The sequence below is a fragment of the Hirundo rustica genome, chromosome 1 (assembly GCF_015227805.2).
Source record: "Hirundo rustica isolate bHirRus1 chromosome 1, bHirRus1.pri.v3, whole genome shotgun sequence".
Classification (NCBI taxonomy): Eukaryota; Metazoa; Chordata; class Aves; order Passeriformes; family Hirundinidae; genus Hirundo; species Hirundo rustica.
Window position 1 is genome coordinate 10,937,950 of NC_053450.1, and position 26,772 is coordinate 10,964,721.

General features: G+C 43.2%; 1 protein-coding gene across 10 annotated transcripts in view; it reads left to right on the forward strand.

Moving 5' to 3' along the window:
- Window positions 1–850: 850 nt before the first annotated feature.
- MTSS1 (MTSS I-BAR domain containing 1) overlaps window positions 851–26,772 on the forward strand; it is a 127,049-nt gene continuing 101,127 nt past the window's right edge. For all 10 annotated transcript variants that reach the window (XM_040083120.1, XM_058423429.1, XM_040083188.1 and 7 more), the window contains exons 1-4: window positions 851–1,268; window positions 1,411–1,547; window positions 17,778–17,839; window positions 20,560–20,633. In XM_040083120.1, coding sequence (XP_039939054.1) covers window positions 1,476–1,547; window positions 17,778–17,839; window positions 20,560–20,633 — 208 coding nt within the window. In that variant the 5' untranslated portion in view covers window positions 851–1,268; window positions 1,411–1,475. The remainder of the gene's footprint in view (window positions 1,269–1,410; window positions 1,548–17,777; window positions 17,840–20,559; window positions 20,634–26,772) is intronic.

Below are 26,772 nucleotides of genomic sequence, written 5' to 3' on the forward strand. Positions count from 1 at the left end.
AGTAACTCGAATTCCTAGATTTCCATCTCAGCCACTGTTGCTCATGCACCACTGTGTGTGTGAAAGACAGACCCCGTCACCTGCTTCAAGGTCTAAGGCTTATTCTTCCGTACAGCCATGTTCCCGGTTCTACAGCAGCTCCTTACTAAAACACGTAGTAGCACAGCCCGTCTCTCTCACTCTGTGATTTCCCTGGGGTGACAGCAGCTGGGCCTTTGGAGCTCTGCACCGCAAACCTTTGGTCCGGGCAGTGCTCCATCTCCACAGACGGAGCCTCTCGGACCCTCGGCGTGTGCCGCCATGCGCCGGTGTCACACACGTGCACGGTGTGAACCACGCGGAGGATTTTGACCACGATGTTTCGTAGAATTTGGCAGAGTTAATGTGCAAACTGAATTACTCTAAACCCCCACGCTTTATACAACCCACTCTCTCAGTCTTGCCTATCGTCTGGCGTTTGTGGGAGAGGATGAATGAGCAGCCTCACAGCTGCTGGCGGCTGCACTCCTCAGGCTGCAGCTTTGCTGACGGCTCTCAGCTCGGTATCGGGGGGGGCTCAAGCAGACCCTTGTCACCAAAAACAGCCGAGCTTCGGCCATTTCGGCTAATGTCACCAGAATAAAACAGTTTTCTTCGCCGAATGCTAAACATGTAATTTAGCTTCTACCCTGAAGAACGGGACCAGGACCAGCGAAATCCTCGGGGCCGCCCCGGCGGCAGCGGGGCGCGAACCCGCGGCCCCCGGCCCACCATCCGCGGGGCCAATCGGCGGCCGCGCTGGTGACGCGGCGGGGCGGGCGGGGCGCTCGGCGCGGGGCCGGGCGGGGGCGGGCGCTGCCGCCGCGGGAGCGGCACGGGCGGGCGGAGCGGGTTGTTCTCGGGCAGGGGAGGCAGCGGGTCGGCTGCTTTTGCGGTAGTCTCGTCCGCTGGGGTTGCCAGAGACCACTCCAGGCTGCTCCACAAGGACCGGCTTGACGCTTGACGCTCGATCCCTTTTTATAGAGACCAGTCTTTTCCCCCCGTTGTTTTTTCGAGGAGCGCTTCGTCCAGCGCCGCGGGCGCCCGCTGCCCTGAGCGCTGCCGTGCCGGGAGGCGCGGGGAGCCGGGGCCGCGATGCGCAGAGATGGGGCCTGCGGCTGCTCCCGCATGGGGTCGTAGTGCCCGCTCGGCGCCGAGTGCCCGGGTGCCGGGGAGGTGCGTGTAGGAGAGAGGCGCTAGTAGTGCTGGATTTTACCCCGTTGTAGAGGTGCAGGCAGACAGAGGTTCAGGTGTGTTGGGGTGTGTGTGTGGGGTTTTTTTGGTCTTTTTTCCCTCTCGTTGCCTACATCAGCTTGTTTGCCCCTTCCCCCCCCCCCCCTTTTTTTTTTTTTGGGGTGAGGTGGGATCCCGGGGTGTCTGATTTTCCTCTAGCTGAGCAGTGCAGTTGCAGCGGTAGCGGTGAAATCCTGCTCCTCCTGTGAGCTCGAGCCAGGAAAATGGAGGCTGTGATAGAGAAGGAATGTAGTGCACTCGGAGGGCTCTTCCAGACCATCATAAGCGACATGAAGGTAAGAGGCTGAGGGGTGTGGGGGAGCACAGGGGAGGAAAAGCGTCTTCCCACCTGGCCCGGCGAAACTTGGCCCCGGGCGGTGCAGCCGCACCGGGGGCTGGTGGCGGCGCGACCTCCCCGCGGCGCTGGGCGGACGCTGCCCCGGGGCTGGGTCCGCGTCCCCGCCGGCGGCACCGGCCTGGCAGAGGGGCTCCCTGGCTTCACACCCAGGGTTTGGGGCTTGCGAGTTGGTCGCAGGACCCCACATCTGTTTCCCTCCTCCTTCCCTCTTTTCTCTATTTGTCCTGCTCAAACATGCAAGCTGTTACCTTGCACCAGGGTCAGCGATTTCCAAGCCTGCTTCTTTGACAAATATTTTTATTCTCCTTTTTTCTCCCCTGGTGTGGGCTGTCAGATCGGTAGCAGAATGAATGCAGCGCGGCGGGAGCGTGATGCGGAGGAGCCGGGCACGGAGCATGTCAGCCCTGGGGTGGGGCTGGGAAGGGCAGTGTGAGCATTTCGGTGCCAGGCTGATGGGCGCGATGGGAAAAAAATCTCTGCCTGGAGATGCTCAAAAGTTGATGTGTGCCTGAATTAAAATTGCGGCTCAGTCGGCTATGTGGTATTATTTTCACGCTGTATATGCTCGTGGAGGTGGCGTTTCGTTCTTTCTGTGAATGGATGCAAAGGTTTCAAGTCCCCGGGTTTCTTCCGAAACCTGACTCTGCTGATCTCGTCTCTGCCAAGGGGTCCTTTTGAGAGAGGCGCTCCCACTCTATCCTTGGCAACCAAGGGCACTTCTGCAGGGTTTTCTTTGGGTGAGCGGGTGCCTCCCACCCTTCTCTCGTGGAAGTAAATAGCGTAAAAGCGTTGCTGTGTTCTGCCCGTCATGTCTGCCCCGAACCCCGGGGCTGGAGGCGCCCAGCCTCCGGCACACGGCCGTACTGCAGAATACTGCAGTGTTCCCCTGGACAAGGGCAGCTTGTCTTCCTGCCAGGGCCGACTGGGAAGGATGCAGTTGTCGGGAGATGTTGAGGGACGTGTCAGATAATGGGGGACTGCCGTAATTTAAAGGCGGCAGCCGTGCACGCTGTGCTTTTCCCAGCCGGGGCACGGGATTTCTCTGGGTGTTTTAATCCATGCAGGGCTGGTGAGCAGCGAGAGCTGCAGGAGAGAGCTGCCAGGTAGTGGTGGAGTACAGGGTCTGCTCTAAGGGAGCCTGGCGGAGGTGAATGGCTTCTAGTGTATTTTTTGGGAGGGCGGAGAAGCTGTTTGCACTAGAAGTTATTTTTTGGCAAGTGTTGATACGCACTTTCCTCTCAACAGAGCTTAGGAGACATTTATTTAATTAAAAGTGTGGCTTGTCAAGAGCAGGCAGATTGCAGAGTGGAGGGGGGAGTCTGTGTATCTGTCAAGACAATGCTGCAGACCTGGCAGTGGTGGTCCTCAAGCTCTCAGCCCCCTTGGATTGTTAATAATAACTGCACTTTAAAATAAAAGAAACCCCCCAAAAAGCAGGCAATGGTCACAAATACTGGAATCGTTTTGGTGGTCAGTGCAGGGAACAGGCAGGAGATGTTCTGTTCCAGATGAAGTGTGGTTTTGGGTTTCCTCACAGAGGGACACTGAGTATGTTTTTTCTTTCCTTCTTTTCATAAGTGATGCATTTGGTTTTTCTTGCTCTTAAGCCAGTTGGGCTCTGTGTGGATTCATGTTTTTTTTCTTCTACACATTGCTACTTGCATGGGAATGCTGCTCATCAGAAAACATGTTGACATGAGCGTATGGAGATGGGCACAGGTGTGAATATTTTTTTCTTAATGCTCCATAGTAGTGGAACCTGTTTTGTGAACTGGCAGTTACTGAAGGGGGAGGTCTGGAAGGAATCACTGCAGACCTTCAGCAGCATGGTAGTTGTTATGGTTTAAAAAAATCTACTCATTATTTAGCATGAGTAGAACAAAGAATTTTTACCTGTAGTTCAATTTGCTGCAGCTGATGCTGTACTACTGATAAGATGCAGTAGGATTCTTTGTGAATTGCGCACAAAGGAGCGCAACAATTTCTAAGGAAAAGTAGTTATTTTTTGATAGTTAACCAGAACCTTTCAACTAATCATACCTTTAGTAGTAAAGTGAAAATTAGCATGTTAAGTGCTGTTTCACGTAGTCAGATCTGCGTGGGCAGGCTTCTGGCAGGATCTTGGAGATAGTGCGTAGGGGTCTGCCCACGCATACCCGAGCGCGCTATCCCTGCCTGTTTCTCATCGCAGGCTGTGATCAAGGCCCCACATGCCCTGCAGTGCTGAGGGATTTGATGCAGCATCTGCCTTTTTTTTTTTTTTTTTAACTAAATGGTTCACAGGTTCTTTTATCATATGCATTACTGTACCTTAAACTTTGTTATAAAGATGTTAGGGTTAATCAACAGCTTAATTACTCTGAAGTCTTGCCAGTGGATGCAGATGGGTGCTGCAGCTGAGGTGATGAAGATACAGTACATGTGGACTGATTTTTCTCTTTGTTCACAGTAACACAGAACTGGCTCAGGTGTACCTGTTGTTAATTTTGAGTTCTGCCTGATCTTGACAAGGTTACAGAAACTGGAATTACAATTCTGAGCAATGTGATTGTTTCTGTTTATCTCTGTATACTGTGTTAGATTTGAAACTTCATTTGGGCAATATATGTCAGTGTGACTAACACATCACATTTTTTGACAGCGAGATTGTGTCTTGCTGGCTGAGGTCTCTTGAATGGTGTTTAATGTTTTCTCCATATACCCCATATTTCTCGACACCCCCTACAAAAATTTTATTTGTGGCTAATACTCAACAAAACCTACTCCAAAACAACTCAATGTAAAAAGCTGAGTGATTTGAAGAAATGATGTTACTGAGTAAATGTAAGAACAGTTAATAAACATCCCATTTGTACTGCACATTATTGTACATCACAGAGTCGCAGAATATTCTGAGTAGGAAGGGACTCACAGGGATCGTTGAATCCAGCTCTTAGCACTGCACAGGACACTCCAACAACCCCACCATATGCCTGAACGCTTTGTTCAAACGCTTCTTTGAATCTGCCAGGCTTGGTGCTGTGACCGCTTCCCTGGGGAGCCTGTTCCAGTACCCAAACACCCCCCTGGGTGAAAACCCTTTTCCTGATATCCAACATAAAGCTCCCCTGACACAGCTTCATGCTGTTCCCTCAGGTCCTGTCCCTGGTCACCAGAGAGAAGAGATCAGTGCCTGCCCCTCTGCTTCCCCTCCTGAGGAAGCTGTAGACTGCAATGAGGTTGCCCCTCAGTCTCCTTCAGGCTGAAAAGAACATCTGGAACTTCAATCCCCTGACAAAGGAAGTCCATTTTTTTCCATGCCAAACAAGGGTCAGATTTGTTGAGTAATATGGTGGTGGACATGATGACAGGTTTGTTTGTATAAAGTCCACAATGGGAACTGTACTTGGCCCTTGTGCTCTAGAATTGGATTTCTGTGCTTTGAGATTTCAGGATCTGATTAAAGAATCATAAAGATGGGAGCATATGTGCCCATCCCATCCTTATTTTGATCCATTGTCACAGCCCCAATGTTTCCTATGGTACATCACTGAGCATGTGGCACTTAGGATTTGTTACACCCTTACGCAAGATCTTTTTCAAAGCAGTCAAGGTTTATAAAAATAAAATGTGTGTGTCCCCTCAGAGGAGTAGTCCTGTGTGCTACATGCAGACGCTGTGCAACTTGTTTTTGAATGTGGCAAATTTTCTGTAGCTCCCTGTGGGGAGTATTTGATCTGAATGGTTTCTAGCTCATTTCTTGCAATTGAGAAATGAGATGCTGCAATGTGCTGTTAATTTCAATATCTCTTTTAGTGCAAAGCAAATGATTGCAGTTAATTTTTGGGAGGGCTTGTTGCGGATAGGTTTCAAAAGAACTCGTCTTCTCGTGCAGAGCAGATATTCTTTAATGCTTCTTTTCCTTCTGAGTTGATTTTACATTCCTTTTAATCACATTGTTCTCTTCTATCCTGAATAAAAATAAAAAAAACCCCACCTCTGAAGACGCTGAAATTGGCTGTGTTTGTAGTTCATCACTTTGCTTGATGGTGTTTCTTTGGCTTTTAACATTCTCTTTATTTGTCTTGCCTCTTCTGGCAGCATGTGTTTTGACAGAGCAGGGGCTTGCTGTGTATGTACAGCACCTGTCACCTGGGGGGTGGGCATGGGAGGAAGATGGGTTATGAGCAGCTGGATGAACACAGGTTGTCTGTGACTTAATTTATACCAAGTCAGAAGATATACTACATTTTTATGGGTCAGGTGTATATTACCAATCAGTCTCACTCATCTCCCTGCATGTGAGGGTTGAGCAGGTATTGTCCTGAAACAAGGGTCCCAATGCATGCCGGAGTTTTTAGAAAAATTTAGAAACTCTTTTATGTGTTTGTGCCTTATTTATATTTGTTCAGCTGAAAGCTCAATAAAATCAACTTTTCGCTTCTGTCCGTAACCTCTACTTTAATACCCTAGAGGACGTTCTGGGTCTCCTTCAGCCATGCAAAGCTCTTGATCAAAGCAGAAGAGAGAGACATGGATATATGGGCATGAGAAAAAGTTATGTTTTTGCAGCCTCTTATCTACTTTTAGAAAGTGATCTGTGAGAGGCAGCATTTTAATCTTGCTTTTGTAGATGCTGGGACCAGGGGTGGCCACATCAAGGATCGAGAGTTGTTTGTTAAGTAGCCCAGTTTGCTTACAAGGGATGCCCTTGTGATATTCACACAAATAATATAAACCGAGGAAAAATATTTGATTGAACAAATAGAACTGCTGAGACAGTTCATCCAGCAAGTACAGCTGCAAGTCTTCAGCCTTTATGTTAATCCAAGGAAAAGCACACATGTACCAGAGAACCTGGGCAAATTTATTTTACTGTGACATGTTGTAGTGCAACAGCTCTTCCCCAGCTGTGCTTTATTTGAAGCTTGAGATCTCTGTGGAGATTAGGAGTGTTCAGTTGGATGATTTTAAGGGCTAGTTTCAATCTGGCTGTTAAGGATGATAACTACTGTAAAGAAAAACAAATGTGTCATGTACTGGGACCAGCAGTGTTTAACATCTTTGTTGGTAACATTGACAGTGGGATTGAGTGTTCTTTAGCAGGTTTGGTGATGTCACCCAGCTGGGTGGTGCAGTCACCATGCTGGAGGGAAGCAGTGCCGTCCAGAGGGACTTTGACAGATTTGAGAGACAGGACTGTGTGAACCAGGGAGACCCTGAGTACCAAAACAGGTTTGCAAGTGAGTTGCAGAAGGACTTTTGACAAGGGCATGTAGTGACAGGATGAGGGAGAATGGCTTCAATAAAGAGGTCAGGGTTAGATTAGATATAAGTAAGAAATTTCTTTACAGTGTTTTGAGAACTGATTTTCTGGAGAAGCTGTGGTTGCTCCTCCCCGTAAGAGTTCAAGGGCAGGTTGGATGGAGACCTGAGCAACCTGATCTATTGGAAGGTGTGCCTGCCCACAATAGGGAGGTTTGAGCAGGTGATCTGTAAGGCCCCTTCCAACCCAAAGCATTCTGTGATTTTTCTGCAACAGGTAGGTGCAGGCTTGAAGAAGAACCACACCTGCCATGTTGCACTGGCATGTCCCTTACACAGCAGTCTTTAGGACAGCTCTCTGTTTCAAACCTAGCAAACTGGTGTTTCTTCCCCTTCACACAAAATCTGAAATGAGTTAATTTGGAGCTTTTCTTCCTGCTTATTTTGTTCCTCAAAGGTTTTACCACCAAGGCATTTGGAGCATATCTGGCTGCTCTGATTTCTTACCCCTCTGCTTCACAACAACCTGCTTGCTCAGGCAGTTGATTTGTGTACACTGAAATTCTTGCGTTTTCCAAGCAGCTGCAGCGTCTTTCTGTAAACATCTCGGAGGGGGAGGGATTGGACATGCAGTGAAGGCTGAAAGATGGTGCAGGAAGAGAGCCACTGCATGCCTGCCTAGACACTGGAGTTCAAAAAACAGGGCATAGCTGGGAACATACTTAGTACAAGTAGTTTGTATTTTAGGGACACATGCTTTTTTAATCCAAATATTCTTGTGTGAATGTTAATTTATACAACTGCTGAGCATTTGCTACATCAGTGTGTGTGGGGCTGCCTTGTCCTGTGACATACCCAGAGCAAGGATTTTTAATATCTGTTAGGAGTATTCCTTTTGGGCCTGGCAGGATACCAAGACCTGAACAATAAGGTTTGTGAGGTTCTAAGTGTGGAAGGAGTTGTGCAGTGCTGCATGAAACAAAATTGACTGAACAAATGTTGGAGAACAAGAAGTCTATGTAATTACGGGCTTAGTGCTGGTTAATACCTAACAGAGGGTGATATTCAGTAGAGGCTGTTGCTTCCTTCCTGAGTTCTGACTGTGCATGAACTGAACCCAAATCTTTGTTACCTTGAAAAGCTCTTTTCTTTTTTTTTTTTTTTTTTTGCAAGAGTTGGAGTATTTTTGAGAATCTGTGAACAGCATCTTCTGCATAGTAGTCTATGTGTTTTCAGCTTCTGAAGAAGATTTTTAAGGTTCATGGTCTACCCAAAGACAGTGCGGTCTTGAAGGTGAGCAGAGAGCAGAACAGGAACTATGTTTAAAAAGACTTTTTGGTTTATTTCAGAGTGTGCAAAGATGAGTACAGAGAAGTTTGAGTTAATATCATGAAGAGGCTGTTCTTCAGAATAAAGTAGTCTCTTTAGGCCACATATATAGAAATGCATTTTCCTTTTCAATGGTACATTTTCAATTTGAAAATTACAGTATCTACCTTGATACCGTAAGGTGCCAAGCACTGCTTTGTTTGCTGGGATCTATCCTGACCTTCAAGGACATTGATTGACTTCTTCCTGCTGTGCTGAGATAGCTTGAATGCCAAGATGTTTGGAACGATTGGAGACAAAATGTCTGGTAGCTTTGTGGCTAAGACCATAGCAGCTTTCATCTTCAAAGTGCTCTCTGTGTGACTTGGCTCCAAAGAATGGGCTCCCATTTTACAGAAAGGCAAGCTATGGCTGCAGGTTTAGTGACTTCTACTCCCTCCCCCTAGGACAAGAAGAAATTGGGTGCATCTACAACATGGAGTTAATGAGGGGATGCTGTTTATGCTCCCAGTATAATAGGTTTCTACTTTCACGTGCTTTGTTTTTACTGATTAAGATGCGTTGCTGTTCGCCCCTGCGATAGCCTGGTGTTTGCAGGCAGAAGAGATGACATCTAAAAATGATGGATAAATTCTCAACAGAAGTGTCCTGAACTCCTCTCCTGTAACTCAAACTACAGGACCTCTCTCAGTTTTTAATGGAGAAGCCTGACTGAAACATCTTAACCATAAACTGGTTGATCATAAGGAATTTGTGTCTTGTGGGGTTTTGTGTGAGCTCTGTAGTTTGCACTCTTATGGTCAACAACCACAAGTGATGTGTAGTTGATTTGAATTCCAGGATGCCAACTGGAGTACAGTCATCCTTTAACAAACCATTCTTGCAGGAATGAACTTGTGTTGGTGTTACAATGCTACTGATGAGTGTATAACTAGAGGCACTTGGTTCATGATACAGAAAGGTTCACATTTGTCCTCATTTTGTCTTCCACATAAACTGTCACCATGCTTCTCACTCGAGCATGAGATGTCTTTTTTTTTTTCTCCCCACAAAAGTCACATGTGTGCTCTGTAATGTCTCTTAAGCCCTCTATGTAGAGGCATAATTTGGATTTTTTTTTTTTTTTTTGTTAATAAAGCTGTATTTGTGATGGGAGCAATACTGTTCCTGAGCAAACCACATAGATGCTCATTGCCCGTGAGCAAACCAAGGGTTTAATTTGGAGCTTGAAAGGGATTATTTGTCTTCTCATGAGTAAAATGGAAAGAAAGTAGCCTCAATAAGCATACTTACACTTCACTCTCTGTCAATAACCCTTAAAGTTCAGTAAGTTCAATAAGCCTTAAAAACTTGGGTACCTGGCTGCTCCTTTCTCCCAGTAGATACTTTTCTGGTCGGCTCAAGTGTTTGTTAGTAGTTTGGGTCCTGGAGATTGTTATGACTGCTTGTGGGATGGAGATTGTGTTGAGTGTATGGTCAGAAATCGCGGTTTCTGCTAGCTTGGAAAGAAGTGGTGAGACCCTGGTTGTGTTGGTGACATTACCAACACAAGGCTGCTGGCTTGAGGCTGTCCTGTGTAGGTATTAACTTGACTGACTGCCTCCTGATACTTTAATTATCTTCGTTTTGATCCAGCTGAAATATTGTGGGTTTAGAAAATAGCTGCTGAGTATGCACAGTGGCCACTTAATGATTGAGTGGATGAAAGGCGGTATTGATGAGTCTCTGAGGAGAAATCTGCTATTCAGGCTTGCAAACTTGTTCAGACCTGCAGTGAAGAATGTGCAACTAAATGCTTCCTCTGGAAGACTACTTAATGTCCGGCTTTTTTAATGTGGCATGGGATAAAAGGTCTCTAGAAGCTGTGGCTAGTTGTTTCCCACCGCCCCCCATGTCTTGTGAATAACTTCCGATGTTTGGAGAAGGAGAGACTGTATGTTTATGCATGATGTATTTTCTCACAGTATGAGTCTAACTTTTGTTTGCTAATTACCCAATCTTGGATTTAAACCATGAAGTGGTTGCTTTGGAGCTGACTTTCTTCAACGTATAAACCATGAAACTGAGCTGTGGGCAGTACAGATTTGACACAGTCCTATTCACATAGAAGGAGGCTCATGAGTTGGATTTGTAAGCCAGGATGAGTTTTCACAGGTCCTTGCTGTACTACAGACTGGAGTCACAACCATAGAGTAACTGGTATCCTCCACTGGGGATGTTTAAGCATGGGCTAATGGAGTGCAGGTGTTATTATAGTACAAATTAAAGACTCCAGAGCTCTGTCTGGTACCAGACTTAGATTCCCTCCCCCTTCAAATGATTAGTGAAATCTAATAAATATGTGTGTTCTTGTAAGATAGTGCTGCATTTCAGTGCTGCTAAGAGAAGCGAGCATTCTTTAGAGTTCTTCAGGTGGATTGAAAGTATAGAAAAAATGGGTATCTGTGTTGTTGTTGTTTGGGTTTTTTACCCCTGTGGTGTGAATATCCCTTTCTGAACTTCCCTGACTGGATTTTAGTCTTGATTTTTTTTTTTTTTTTCATGTCATTATCTGTTTTCTTTATTGTCCTAATGTACTGTTTAAACTAAAAACTAAACAGTTTTGAAAATACTAAACATGTGATACACAGAAAAAATACCCAGCTGACAGTTTATTTTAATAGCGTATAAGACGTCTTCAGTAGTGTTTTGTTGCATAATTTTCAGTGTTGTGATAATGTATCACCTTGAAAAGCAAAGCTTGGCATGCCTGTTTATACTATGCATGCTGAGGGAAACTAGCTTCAAATCCTGCCATTCCTTAAACGAGAAGCAGAAAAAATGGAAGTAAATGTATAGATACAAGACTGTAATTTTAATTACCCCTGCTTTCTTTCCTGAAGGATAGTTACTGGTTAAATGACATCTTATTCTGATCTTTGAAGTGCTTTTACTTTCCCCTACATGCACTATAATCTCTCAGACCCTGAGTCTGTACCTGTCTGCTCCTCCATTCAGTAATGTGTGTGTTTAGCTCTTGCTGTGAAGTCTTTTGCTGTTGCCTTTTCACTCCTGGCCCAGCACAAGTTGAGAGTCCCCCTTGCTGATGGAGCTAAGCTCGAGCTTCCCCTATGCACGGCAATACCTTTAGCTTAGAAAGAAAGACAGGACTTTGAAGTCAGGTGATCCCTTTCCTTGTCTTGTGGGAGTATTTCTGCAAGACCTCTGTACAAATGTGTTACTCTTCCTGAAAGAGTTCTAGTGAAAGGAAGCTGCCCGACCTTTCAGAGCTGCCTCTTACCTGGTCTCATAGTTGAATGGGTTGTGCAATCTGAAACTTCTCTGCTGAAGCCAAACTGTCTCGCAAACTTGTCTTGTTTCTTGTCCTGCACCACTGGAAAAGAGATGATGGACAGCATTAGGCTATGGGATGCTCTTGAAATCAGTATTGGGACCTGGCTAACTGAATTCTCATTCTGAATATAAGAAATAGGGAGTTGATAGGGTAGATTTAGATTGAACACAAAATGATTTCTTTTACAGTGAAGGTGGTGAGACAGTGAAAAAGGTTGCCCCGAAAAGTAGTGGATTCTCCATCATTGGAAGTGTTCACGTTCAGTTTGGATGGGGCTGAGAACAACCTGATTTAGTGAAAGGTATTCCTGCTCATGGCAGGGGGTTGGCCTAGATGGTTGTTAAATCTAACTTAAGCTGTTCTATGGTTCAGTGTATTTGAAATGAGGTGGGTAAAACCAAAGGACTAATGGAATAGGTTTTGCGTACACCTCCATGTCATTATAAAGAGTGAAGTTTCTCTTGGCAGCAAAATTCCTGTTTCAGTGTGTTGAAAGATTTGAGACTTTAGATGCAGTTTAGAAACATTGAGACAGGCTCTTGATGCTTTTCAGAGTAGAAAGAGGCAATGCCAATAAGCAGAGTTTTTGGATGAAGAAGAGCAATTAGATGAAGAAGAGCAAAAAGAACTTCAGGCAAGATGATGCTGATTCTGTGCACACCTGTATGTTGCAAGACCTTTTGTGACTTGTTAAGGGTCTAGGCAGTCCTATTCCTGAGTCATGGACTTGGTTAAATGAGTGGATTGTAGAGGATGTATTAGTGTTTGGTAGCACTTTCTAACTCTTGCAGGTATGGCTGGCCAAGTGCTCTTTCACCCAGTTGACTATTGATTCTTTTAGAAAAGAGGAAAAACTTCCAGTGTCAAATGGTACCTGAGAAGGGAAACCGACTGTCAACCATTGTGTCTTCTAATGTGTTGAGACATCTGTGGCTGGAACCTTTTTTTTCCCCCTTTTTTTTTTTTTTTTCTTTCAGACTGTTATTGTTTCCCTGTCCCTCCCCTCTTTCCTGGTTTTGTCTGTTAAAGGACTCTGGAACTGGTCTCTAAGCACAAACCATACTTGTTGATTGCCATTCGTAACATCTGTGACCTTGTGTGGTGTTTAGCACAATAAAGTCTCTTTGCTACTTGGAGGTAGTTTAGCGAATGCCATAGAAATGAGACATTCATAATAATCCTTGGGATTCTGTTATCTGGTAAAAATATAAAAAGCAATCTTTTGTTTCCAGCATAATTTACTTTGGAGGGGTAGGAGGACAGATGCACAAGCCAAGTTAAAATTTTTATTCCAAAAATAGATGTATGGCATTTGGATGTGTTACTAGGGCGTGGAGCTCTGTAACACTGTTGTGTGTGTTGTATGTTTGGGACTCAACTTTTTAGCTTATCATAGCTGAACAAAAACACTGAGGTGGAGAAGTTCTAACTCCTGTAGCCTGTGTAGTTGTTTTCATTTCACTGAAGTCTTGCAGTTAGTCATTGTTAGTACTTTCCTGGAAGGCATACAGCTCTTGGTTTGATAACCCTTGAGATAAAATCGAAGTACTGTTCTTGCCTGGTTCCTCTCTCTGTTACCTCTCTAGCTGAAATAGCCAAAATTAGATTCTGGATTTGCTTTACTGAAGAGCGCTTCCCTGTCTCTTTGCCCCTGCCCCAGACGTTTAGATGGGCTGTTGCTGTGAACAAGATTCCAAACTGTTACTGCTGCCTTTGTACTTGAAGTCCCAGCAAGAGCTGGTGATAGGGCTGCAAAGCCTTTCTGATAAATGAAAGCACTTAAAACAGTACTGTCAAGGGTTTTTTGAAGATGGAATTAGTCTTGTCTGTGTGAATTGGGGCACAGGGAAATAAATTAATAAAGTAAGCATCTTTTTGCTTAATGGGAAGAGAATTATAACTTGGCAAAAAGGGTCACAGAACATTTTAAAACTGTCAAGGCTGCTAATACTCAAGTTGTAATCTTAGATGCAACAATCTGGGTTTCTATTCTTGCCATTAGATGTCATCAATAACAATTTCAGTAAATAGGATCCTTTGCTGCAAGTCTACCCTTCCTTTTTTGAGAAAGCATTGAGTTTCTCGTATGTGCTTCTTCTCACTCCTGATGTGGGATCTACTGGCCTGAAAGGAAGGGAAGAACTATCTCTATAAATCTTTCACAGAGTTGTGTTTATGTAGGGTGGTTGTGCTGGTTCATTAAATAAATAAATAAGTAAATAAATCCACCCAAGGCTTAAATTCTTTTTCCAAAGCTGCATCTTGATGATAATTTCCTGTTCTTCCCTGGTGTGGTGGGCTGACCTTGGCCAGCTGCTTTTTATCTCCTCTTCCTCAGTGGAATAGGGGAGAAAATAGTAAGAAAAAGCTCAGTGATTGAGACAAAGACACAGAAATTACTTGCTAGTTATTGTCACGAGCAAACCAGACCTGAATGGAGAGGATGGAATTTATTGCCAGTTAAAATAGATGTGAATGGTGAGGAAGGTGGACGAAAATTAAGACATCTGCCCACGTCCATGGGTCTGGGTGTTGGATGGAATTTCCCTGGGTGATGATGGTCCACCCTTTTCCCGGTGGCAGTCCGGGAGCTGTGGCTTTGGAGGGCTCCGCCCGGATCTGGGTGTTGGTGTCTGGCGCTTCCCGACGCGCTTGCTGTCGCTGCGGGGAAGTTGTTCCATGTCCCTAATTGCGGACGGGCTACCTGAGTGACAGGCACGGGGCAAGAGTTTGTTTCTCAGCCCTGAGGCAGGAAGGTGTTTTCCGTGTTTTCCCTGCCGGTGTTTGGCATAGATTAGCTGGATCAGTGGGATCAGGTGACTAATCACCTATAAGCTCACTAATTAAGCAATGGGGTAGGATAATGGCACGCTAGAGCTTACTGGTGACATGCTGGGCGGGCAGCTGAGCCCCACTGAGGAGCTCCAGGGGCCCTGATGCCGTGGAGTGTCCTATGGCAGTGGGAAACACCCATTCCATGGAGGTCAGGTCAGATTTCGTCCTTCAAGGGTGAAGAAATAATTGGGCGCAAAGTTGTTTTGGGGGAAATAGTCCTTGGATTAATCCTTTAACAATTTCAAGAAAATTATTTAAGCAAACCCTCGCTGTAATCGATCCCTGGCTTAATCCATGAGGAGCTAAATAGGAATTTGTGACCCAGAATCCTGCCCTAGCTCTTCCCTAAGCATGGTTGGACCTGGGGGAGGCCTCCTGCTTTCACAGATAACACCAGGCCTGACATTTAAAAGGGGAAAAATTGTTTTCTTTATCAGGAAGCTGAAATTGGAAATTGCAGGGGGAGCAGAGGAAGCTCTGAGAGAGGCAGCATTAAAAATACTGTGTTACTACTCTTCAGAAGAAGCTTTATGTTGCAAAAGCATGTCTTGGACAAAGACATTGAATTCCACCTGCTGTTTCTTTGTGTTTAAATTGAGAAAGTAATAATTGTCGAATCAAGGATGTGTGTGTTTTCTGCCACCATTGACATTTCTCTTGACGCTGCTTTGACAAGAGCAAGAACAGTTGCTGGAGGTGAGACACAGCGGGGCTGCCATGCTCCAGGTGGCACAGGAAGAGGTCTTGCAGAAGGAGTTGCTGCCCAGGGCGCTGGCACTGTGCAGGTTTACAGCACCAGTTTGATTCCTGCCATCTCCTTGGTTTGTCCCCACAGGCATCACTTAAATGGTTTCCTTGCTTCCTAGGTGCTGGAGTTGGGATAAACCCCTGGTTATTTGGTCTTGTGAAGCGGTAGGTGCTGAGCACTTTTGCTGTTGGTAGGAGTGAAGGGGGTTTTGGTTTCAGCAGGGATGTGGTGGTAGAAATGTTCTTTGGAAAAGCTGAAAGGAATGATGCAATTTAGTGCGTGACTTCATGATCTGAGGGAGAAATGAGCTTGTTCATGTGGCTTCAGCAGGGAGAAGTGAGAGCAAATTATTCTGGAACCCAGATGAAGTATATGCCTCTTACTTTCAGCTGAGTTTATCAGCGAGATCAAGACATGGCCAGCTGGGCGGATAATGCAGGACTTCATATCACTAATATAAAACTGCTGGAAGGTTTTCTTTCAAAATGCAAAAAAAAAGCAAAAAAAGAACTCCCAGCAAAATCCACCAGCAAAGGTATTAATTCAGTGACATTAAAAACTCCCAAAAGCTCAATTTTTCTGCCATCTGAAATGCGATCAGGTGCTCTTGGGCACTCCAGGGATACCAGGTAAACAAACTGCTTTGATTTCAACCAAACAAATATAGCAAACTATTAAATAAAGTGAACTGTTACAGCCTACTTGAGCAGGCTTGGTTTGAGAAAAACAGCGTTTTTATAGACAACGACTAAATAGCTGTGGAAATGTTTGACTTTTCCAATTTTGCTTTCCAGACTGACCACAAAATAAAAAAAAAAGGGGGTTCTTCCTGAGCTGTGTTCTGATAGGAGTGTCTTAACCTTCCCTTAAGAAGCAGCTGAATGCAGGACTGGTGTCAGTCTCCTGCATGCCATCAGGTGTGTTTAGCTGGATAATACACCAGTGAGATGGAAACATAATCAGGCTGCTCTGGTATCCTCTGCTTGCCGGCTTGCATTTTGCTGGAGAATCCTGTAAGGCCTTGGGCCCTGCTGGTGATTGTCAGGGCTTTCAGGGCTCCTGGCATACACATGCATAATGCATGCACGGCGTGCAGGTGACAATGAGAGACGGGGTTCAGAGTAGGGATTGCAGTAAGACTAATAGGTTTAAGGAAATAGCTTTTTTTTTTTTTTTTTTGCCTCTTTTAAGTAATTGGGTTTCTTTCATTTGTAAAATGTCTGACAGTTTTTTGCTTAGCACAAAGCACTCTGTATTCTAGGTATTGCCACCCAGATAACTGCTATTCTCTCTTTCCTGTTCTGTATTTACCACTGGCTCTGTCTGTCATGTGTAGGGTATAACAAGGTTTTATGAACAGCTGCTTTGTGTTGTTTGTTGTTTGGGGTATTTTCCTTTTTTTTTTTTTTTTTTGCCTTGCTGAAAAATATGGGGAGTAGAGTACCAACAGGCTTCCTCGCAGGTATCTGGGAGCTGCCTTGCCAGGCTGTATTGAGGAGCTGGAATTTGTCTGACAGTTTTAGGGGAAGGGCCTGTCTTTGCCCCAAAAACAAAACACTGCCTCTCACAGCAGTGTGGGCTGTGGATTTTCGTTTACTTACAAAAAGCAGACCAGTTTATAAGGGTGGATTGAGTTTGCTACAAGCAACTGCACTTGCTTGCAACCTCTTCCAGTCAGAGCTGGGGTAGTGTTAGCCTTGAGGGTCTGCCTTATCTGGGTTTTATTGTGTTGTTGCTCTGGTAACAGCAAGTCTTATACTTTTATTAAAGGAAGCAAGGATATTCTATTTTACTCTCTAGACTCCAATCAAAGGGAAGTTTTGAGGTTTCTTTCTACCGCATTTTTGCTGTTAGTGGAAAATCTGTACTTGCTCTGCAGAGAGCAATTTTAGTCTAAAAAAATCACCTTTTTGTTTGTTTTAACTTTGGCAAATAAAGATTAGGACTTGCAAGAATACTTCATATCCTAGGTAAAACCTTGGATTTTAATCCAATTTTAAAAAATAGGGAAAATTCTCCAGGAAACTTGAGGTCAGGAAGAATTAAACCTTCTTAAGCACTTTGTATACACTCAATGCCATGCTGTTCTATCAGCTTCAATTCATAAATTGTCTCCAAGGTTTTTTACTGTTTTGGAAACAGGTCTTGCAGTGACAAGGCAGCTGTTGGGAATGTTAGTTGTCTTGAGCTGTCACTGTGCTTTTCTGTGCCTGATTACAGAGTTATCTTAAGGCAGTGCTTGAGATGGTCTCTTGATCACGTCACACTTTTATTGTACAGGCTCTGAAGCTGGAGAAAACACATGATCATTTGGTAAAGAGGAACCACTGTGATGCTGCCTTTGGTTTTGGGACCTTCTCTGTACATGCTGTTGCAGTATACTAGTACCCTGCTTTGAATGGGTTTGGTTTTTGCTCTGTCAATCCAAAGGAAGGCATTTCTTTTAGCTGCTTCAGTTGAACTCACTCTCGCCTAGTTTTTCTATTCAGAAAAACTGTAAAGCCTCATCAGAGGACTACTGTTTCATCTGGATTCAGAAGTGGTCGATTTTGGTGTTCGTGGATTAGGATTTAGTGCAGTTTTAGTTACTGTTTTACATCTAGTTTAATATGATCTATAGTATTAAGATCAGAATGCTCAAATTAAGTGTTCATTGTTGTGTTTTGTTTTTCTTGCAGGGAAGTTACCCAGTGTGGGAAGATTTTATAAATAAAGCTGGGAAGCTGCAGTCTCAGCTTCGGTAAGTTTTTATGTTACACAGTCAAGATCCCCTATAATTCCTTGGATCTGCAAACATTAAGATTAAATGCAGCTTTTGCAAGGATAATTTTCTAAGCAGGTCTTAGTAAAATTGTGCATATTTCTTAGTCAACACCTGCATGTCATTTTTTGAATACTACTACTGGTGTTTTAATGTATTTAGGAAAATTCACAATATGCCACCAGCTATACAGAGTAAATATAAAATGAGCTAAATTTCTTGGATTTTGATGAAAAATTGGCAAGATAGTTTATTGTTGTTTAGTGAGCACACATTTGGAGTTAGGTCTATGTTGCCCTTTTTATTAGCGTAGAATACAGAGGAGGTTATGTTGAAAGGGGGTTCAGAATATTAAAAAGTCTTTGGTAGCCTTAGCAGCATTTTCTTCAGACTTAAAGGGAATTGCTTTGCTGGATCATATATTGGTGATTATTAAAATTTAAGGGTTTGGGGTATACTTTGAAAATGACATTCTGGATTTTTGAAGATATGGCAGAAGTATCATGCTCAGACTAATTCTACCTCTAGAATTCGTTCATTTGTAAACCTTTGTTTCTGCTGATACAAATATAAGCTCCATTTCCTCACAACTCTCCCCAAACCACATTCTCCTCTCTGCTCTACAAAGCACCTTTTTTTTTTTCCCCAGCAGCTGTAGTAACAGGTTATTGGCAGTCTGGTTTGTGGCTCTGTGTTGTGTTATGAACCATTCCCAAGAAGCTGGGAGTTTGCTTCATTTGCCGTAAACAGCTGGAATATGCTGTTCTGCTACACCATGCCTAATGTGCCACACTTGCATGTGGTATTTTTTTTCCTTTTCCAGTAGTTATGTCACAGTGAGTATGGAAGATGCAGAGGAAGTACAGAAAGAAGGGAAATAGAGAACTTTTCCTAGCCTTTTGTACTCTTCAAACACAGGCCTCCTGGGCTGGCATGAGGCATAGTTTTGTTTATTTCCCAGTCCTGTGGTGTTGCTTTCAATCAGTGCAGTGCTATAGGAACATGCAAGCAGGCAGCTTGAAAGCCTGTGTTCGAGGATTTGCTGTTTGTTTCTAGCAAATGTGAGCCTTTTGCTGCTGTCTCATTTCTGTGTGCTCTGATAAAGGACAGCAGATGTCATTTGAGCTGGAGCCAGGTCTTTCTGGATCCTGTTATTGGGGAAATGGAACTTTGTTGTTAGCAATATAATTAATAATTAACAACATAGAACATGAATAATGGTGTGACCCATGAGTCTGAAAGATGAACATCACAGACAGTGTTAAGGAAAATTTTAGAAAAGATTTTCTGGTTCCAGGGCCCAATATTGTTAGCGAGCTGTCAAGGTGGGGGTTTTGCCCTCCCTTTTATCTCCTGGGCATGTGGAGAATCCTCATGCGTTTGCTTGGTCCTCATGCCTGGGTGTTTTTCCTGTGTGTGTTCAAATCTTTTGTGCTGTCAGTAGGCCATTTACTACACTGCCAGTTATGTCCTCTGTACCTTGAGCATATTTGGAGTGAGACTTGCATAAAATCTGACCTAATTAAGCAGTCCTGTGGTTTTTCTGGCCAAGGATCAGCTTCCCTGCAAGTCTGCCGGGTTTTTTGAGGCTAGCAAGGAGCTCTTGAACCAAAGTGAATGTGGTAGTTCTTGTTCTGAATTTTACTTGAAAGGGCTGACTGACACCATCAGGAGAGAAAATCAGAGTTAGTGTTAGAAAAGATGTGCAGAAACAGAAGCATGAGGTAACTGTGGAGAGGGCACAATTGTGCTTTACCTGTAGAGCCCTGGCCTATTTTTTCTTTAATTGGGTCAACCAGACTATAGACCTTCAGAAATCAGGACTGACCTGAGGTGTTCAGGGCTCTGGGGCATGCTTATCTAGAGCAGACATGTCTGGAAAATTGTAACTCACGTTTGCTGTCCACTTGAACAGATGTGTGGTCCGTGGGTGCTTTCCAAACGTGGAGGGGAGATTGGGCTAGTGAAGTTGACACTTTGTATTATGAAGCCTGAGGTTGCTGATGTACCTCTCAGGAAGGGTCCTGCTTGGAGGAGCACTAGATCAGAAAGGGGTTTTGTTTGTTTTTGGGGTTTGTGGATTGGTGGTTTTTATGGGTTTGAGTTGTATTGGTTTTTTCCTTGAAATTGAGGGGCTTTTTTCTTCTTTTCCCACTTTTCCATGTGTCCAAGAACTCCAGACCAGTCTGATTTCCAAGAAATTTTCTGTTTTAAGGGATGCTCATGCTCCCCACATGAAAAATGCATAAAATTGTTTGGCCAGGATCCTGAATAAAAGGAAGTTCCTGCATATTTATTCTTAAAATACACATGTTCCCTGAAAATAGCAGTGTTTCACTAATGGGTGAAGTATAATGTGCGTTAGATTTGTTTTTCATGTTTGACTGCTTAATATTGCTTCATCAGAGGAAATCAGCTAGAAGGAGGGTGGCTGTGCTCTTTTGAAACAGCACCTGTCCTGTGCAATTCTCAGCATGGAATTAGTGTGACTGCCTCCAAGTCCATAGTGCTAACACAAAGCGAGGAAGGGATTAAGAAATGAAGGAGGGAAAAGGCTAAGTTCACATATAAAAGAGAATACTTTTTGTGGCCTCTGCAAGTTCACAGTGTTATTCTTTATACGCCTAAATGTTTTTGGCAGTTATTAAATAGGCATCAATGAGACACTGCTAATGTTTTGTTATCTGTATGCATTTCAGGACTACAGTAGTAGCAGCTGCTGCCTTTTTGGATGCCTTTCAGAAAGTGGCTGACATGGCTACTAATACACGTGGTAAGCAGATGTGTCAATATTGAGTTTAACAGAATGCTGTGTGGTTTATACCATTTGTCGTAATAAAAAGAAGTCTTAACTTGTTACATTGACAAGCAGATATGTGAGACATCTGTTAGATGGACTTGCACTTCGAAGAAGTGGCACGTGAAAAAGGAAGTTATCTTTACTGTAAAAAAAATGCTGGAAACCTGTAATTTAAATGTGTCATCAATCATGTGAACGCTTCTTAATTACCATTTGAATTATATGTTGATGAATAGTATTGTAGAAAGCAAGATTTACAGAAATCTGTATTCACTCACGCTTCTGTACCTTGTGTAAATGTAAAAGGCTTGATACTTAGCTGGAATAAATAACTCTAGGACTGCTGGAGACGGAGCAGATACTGGCTGATGCTGCGGCCTTTGGGGTCTGCCAGTAATGATGATAGTGACCTGTACTTACATCTTTGAGCAAAGACTTTGTTTGTCCTTCCACCGTAATTCTGACGTTCTTGGTCAAACTGAATTTTCCTGGGCTGTGGGCTTCTCTGTGTAGCAGTCTCAGCTTATTGGTGAGTATGGAGAGCCAAAATAGTGCAGCTGGCATTCTTTCCAGGCTGCTGAGCTGGAAGGAGACAAAAGGCTGCTTCTCTCTGATGCTGGATGCCCAGTGACCAAAGCATCGAGTGCAGATGTCCCTGCAGTGGTGTAGGGCATTCCCCATGGTCACTGTCCTTGGACTGCTGCTGAAGAGTAAATCCAGAGTGCAGATAAATCAGTGCTGAGGGAGCAGCTCTTGGTCACCTCTAACCCTAAAGGTTTTGTAGCACTTTTTAAAGTCCTAATGTGCTGTTGACATTTGACTTAGAGCGTAAGACAGTAATATTGCTGACATGAAGGGTGTTCAGTCCCATTAGTAGGGTGCAAGCTCAGTCAGACTTCTCTTAGCTCTGGCTACCAGGAGTAGTAGCAGCTGCTGGAGTGAGTACCAAGTCATAGAATGACAAGATGGAAGAATACTTGTTTTACATGTCTAAACCCAATATTTACATTCTGATAAGAAGTTCCTCATTACATGCATACCTACCATAAATTATAGGTAATCTACTCAGATAAAATAAAAAACATGACAGAAAGTGGAATAAACTAAGGATGAGATCCAAGGCAGAACTTAACTTGGATTTCTAACATGTCTTTCCTTCAAGCATGTTCCCTTTTCTTTCTTCTGCCTTCCCCAAGGGGAAGCAAGGTAAACTACCAAAGTCCTTGAGACTTGTCTTCTAGCTATGCTGGCAGGCTTACAGGACTTGCATTGAGATACCAGAATTTTCCCACTCTCAAACAAGAATTGCTTATGTGGGTTTTTGAAGGGTATTTTATACTTTCTGCTGTGTTGTGTTTTGTCTCTTATCTCTTAGAGCACATCCTTTACAAAAGGAGCTCTGTGAATCCAGGCATGCCAAATTTGTATAGCTCCTCTGTTCTGTCTTCTGCCTTGCCTGACTGAAAGTATAGAGGGGAATTTTGGTTTATTTTTAGAAAGTGATGTTCTGGGCAGTGAATCAAAACTCCAAGTTAACTGGTGGTTCTGATCTGCCTTCCAACCCAACTTCTGTTTGTACCCATTCAAATTTATCTCTGAGGTTGCACCTTGATCCTTTAAGAAATACAGATCATTCTGCCTTGCTGTGGACAGGGATAAGCACCTGTTCCCAGGGAAGGTGATGGCAAAAATCCCTATGACTTATGAGGGCACAATTCAATAAAAACATATTTGGCCGTCAGTATAAAGAATTCCATTCCAAAACCGAAACAGAACAAACTTAGTATTTTTCTTCTCTGATTTGGAAATTTTAAGAGGTTCTCAGTTTTCCCTTTGAAGGGTTACTTAAAGTGAAAAACGGTGTCTTAAATTTTGCCTATTATTTACTCAGTTTTTTAAATTATGTATCTGATTGTCTAATCAAGCATCTGGCTGTGTTTCACACTGTTTAGAGGGTTAACAGGTAAACCAAAGTTTACGGTTAACAGATTAACCGAAGTCAGACAAGTTCACGTTCAGTTGCTGGGGATATGAGACTTGTGTTGCATTTCCCATGACAATGGCAGAGAGGCTGGTATATTTTGCATCATGAGGTTGGTTTATCATTGCATGAGCCAAATGCTTCTTCTGGGAACTAACTGTATATGAAAATGCTGAAGCAGGTGCCTGCTCTGGAAGGACAGCATTAGTTCCTTGTAGGATGACTGAAGTGTTGTGAAGCTGCGTGCTGCCTTTAATTTGTAATTGCTTGTAGCTCTACAGAAAGCGGCCTGTTATTTTAAGACTCACTAATCTAGCTGATGAAAGTGTTTTATCAGTCAACAGAAGAACTCTGGCTACTCTTTAATCTGTTTGCATCAGCATTAGCCTTGAAAGAAGAAAAAGTGTGTGCATGGATATACCTGTCTGCGCACATGCAAGAGGAGGCAATCTCCTTTCAGTCACCAAGTGTTCAAGAGTGAGAGCTTATTTCCAACATTGCCAGTCCGTGTTCCAACTGGCATCCTTACCTTGTGTGCCATTACTGTTGTTCTCAAGCACTGCCTTTACTCTTTCGGTGCATTGTTCTCTCCATGCCATTTACTTCCTTCTAATCCTGCGGTGGTAGTGATGTAAATCTTCACGTTCCCATCTGGAGCTCAGATTGAAGACGTAATTGGAGCTCTGCCTGTGGTAAAACCTATGATTGGATGAGTCAGATAACCTGTACTTTGCTGTAGTTTCTTCCCTTTGTAGCTTCTAAAGTAGGAAGAGCCTTGAACATGAAGTACTTGATGTTTTGTGGTGACTCAATACACAAATTAATTTGCCAACCAGCTCATTTCAGCTTTTTCTTCCTCCTTTGCTGTCTCTCCATTTAGATGTGCATCAACCCAAAGTTTCCTCAGTTCTGTTCCCTCAGTTCAATGCTTTGATTTTAGCCTGACAAGGGAAAACACAGGGAAAGTAGTTCTAATGCATGTATCACCAAAATGTTAGATTTCTGTGGGTCTGGTAATCTGAGAATCATCATTTGAAAGGGGCAAATTGTCAAGTTATGTTGCAAATTTAAAGTAATGCTAGCTGTATAGCAGTGTGTGCTGTTTTTGCTGGTATCAGAGATTTTTGGAAACAAAATTCCTTCAGATGTTTTCATTGTTGAGCTCTGACTAAATAGAGACATCTGTATAGCAGTTTTTGTTATTCAAGCTGCATCTGTTTGGCATACAGCCCAGCAGAACCTGGTAGTCTGCGGTGGAATCTGTATTATCTCTCACTATGATTATTAAAGAGAATGCTTACAAAATATTAAGTGAATGAGGTATTTCAGAATACCTTTAAATCCTTAATATACCTTAAAGAGTGTAATAACAACTCTTGAATACCTTAAAAATGAAGTCTCCTTTTAGGAAGATGTGTGCTCATGAGTTTTAGTTCAGGCTTTTCTTGCATGGCTTATTTCTTTCAATATTTGAGATTGTGAATGTTTTTACCTGTGTTAATTCTAACTGAAGCATGGAAGCGACTTAGATCTAATTTCTGTTTACCTGATTATTTGTGCAATAAAAATATATTCTCTTAAGAAGGCAAGAACTGTGCATCCCAAATACTGTGTTTATATGTGATACATGTTTATAAGTTGGCTTTCAACAATATGTAAATTGCTTTGCTTTTTGTATGCTAGTCTTCTTCTGCCTCTGCTGCATTTGAGTATCCTTTGTAGATAAGTACTAGAGCTCAGGAACTTGAAAAAGTAGGTGTGAAAAGTAACTATCCCTCCTAGTGTTATGAGGGAGATTAATGTGAAGATATGCACGCTTCTTCTGTATCCACTTAATACACCATCAGCAGCTTCCATGGATAAAACCCTGCCCCAGTCTTGCCTACCTGCATCTGCACAGGTGTAAATTAAAATTTATGGAAAGATGATCTAAAAGCTTTGATTTACCCAAGCTTAAAGTTGATCTTCAAAGTGAGATGGTTAATGAGGCAGCTGATACTGAAGTCTTGTGGTTTTTTGTTTTTCCTTCATATTGAAGGGTTTTACATATACATAGGTGTGTTTGATATTAGCAGATTAGTTAAATCACTTCAAGAGGGTGTCAGTGTATCACACAGCTTTCTTTGGCCAGTTGGAATCCATGGACTGTAATGCTGTTTGAAGTTCCCTCTTGGCAGGTGCTACTAGAGGTGTGTTTTTCCTGCCTTTGGTAATTCTGACATCTGGTACGTTTTCCTTCTCTTCCATTTAACAAATGTCTGAGAGGATTTTAAGGCAATGCGGAGTTGCAGGAACTTCACTTTAGTGGGAGACCCTCTGCTGGACTGGGGGGTTTGAGATTGGGGAGGATACTGTGGATAGACAGCCAGCTACCAAGGGGCACTGAGTAGATTTGGAAGCAAAACTCAGCCTGTGTCTGCATGGCATACAGCAACAGCAGCAGGGTACCAAAATCACCACAGTAATATTAATGTTTCCCTTTTGAGGGGCAGGATATATCAGTATGGAAGAGGTGCTGCATTGAAGTGCTTGCACTTTTTTCAGGCCTCGTTGAATTTCAACAGCACACAAAAATGTAAATATGGTTTAACACTTTTACTTACAAAGTTAAATTTGATTAATATTTGTGAGTGTCTATGTCAGGTGGCTCTTCTGTGGCACTACTCAGTGACTGCTCTTCATATTTAATAAGACTGCTTAAAATAGTACCTTTGCTGCAGATTGGTGTTCCTGGGCAGACTCTGCATCCATGTTGCTCCAGGTAGTATGTAAGTACCCCTTCAGACAGTCCTTAGTCTGGGTGATGTGTTTTTATTTTGGCCAGGATCTATATTGTATGTACTGAAGTGATTTCCAAGGTGACAAGCTGCACAAATTGTTGCAGGGCTGGAATTTTCTGTGATCTCCCAAGTAAGTGTGCTTATGCCTCCTGGACCGGTATCTCACTCACTGTAAATGTGACAGAGTGTGACCCAAGGTTGGGTAAAGTCTTGGTGCTACAGCAAAATGTAATGGACAGTACTGAAAGGTGTTTTTTATTGATTAATTTATTTTCATGGAAGGGGGGAGAAAAAGAGATGAAACAGAAGTGAAGCCTGAGGAGGAGAAAGACACCACATGCCAAAGCAGTAGACCTAAAAGCTGTATAACATTTTTGAAACAGTCTGCTTTGCTCCTGGCTATGGACTGTGATGGTGATCTGTGCCTAATTTCAGAGTAAGAACAAAGCTGGTCACAAGGGGAAAGGCATTCTCATTGTCCAATTCCTTTGTCTTTCTGACTCCTCTTTAATTTCAGATGCTCATACTCAAATAGCAAAACCTTTGTTTGAGCTTCTTCTCAGTTAAGATATGACTTTGTAATAAGTACTTACTCCTCCTGTGGAGTCTTTGGAGAAAAATAATACAGTCCAGACTTTGTGATAATTGGGAAGAAAAGTAGTTAAATGAACCATTCAGTCTTCCATTACGTTTTCATGAAGATGATGCAAAACACAGGACCAAAACTGGCAGATAATTTTGAAGCTGGTTGCATATCACATCTGTTGCATTTGGAGAAGAGGAACTTGGATATTTTGCTTTACAGCAGCTAAAACTACAAGTCACAAAAGCTGTGCTGTATTATTCATTGTTTCTGTGTTCCCGTCTTTCTGTAGACCAGTAGCAAATGTCAGTCCATTTGTGTAACCCGGAGAACTCTGCTTCTGATGTGATCCCATTTGGCTGGAACAGTCAAAATGGGGTGAACATCTAAAATGCTCAAACACAAGAGAAGTGGTTTGGTTATTAATGACTAGATTTTATACTTAGGGGCTTGAAAGGGCTGCACTCCAGGTAAAACATGGCCATTGTATTTTCTTTGGGTGAGTGCAAGCATTGCAGCATAAAAAAATATTATTTACTTATGCCTAATTTTTTTCCTTGAGGTCAAGACAAAATGTAGCTCAGGGTCATTGACAACATTTGTGCTGATTTGTCCCTACCTGAGGAGAAATATTCAGGGCAACAGACAAAAATAATTGCTATAATAACTTACACAGTCAGATGCTCCTTGGTAGAGTGCAGAGAGTGACGCACGAGTGGGGTTTGCATTTGCCCTACAACCCAGTATTTTTTTGAGCTTGCTAAGGTG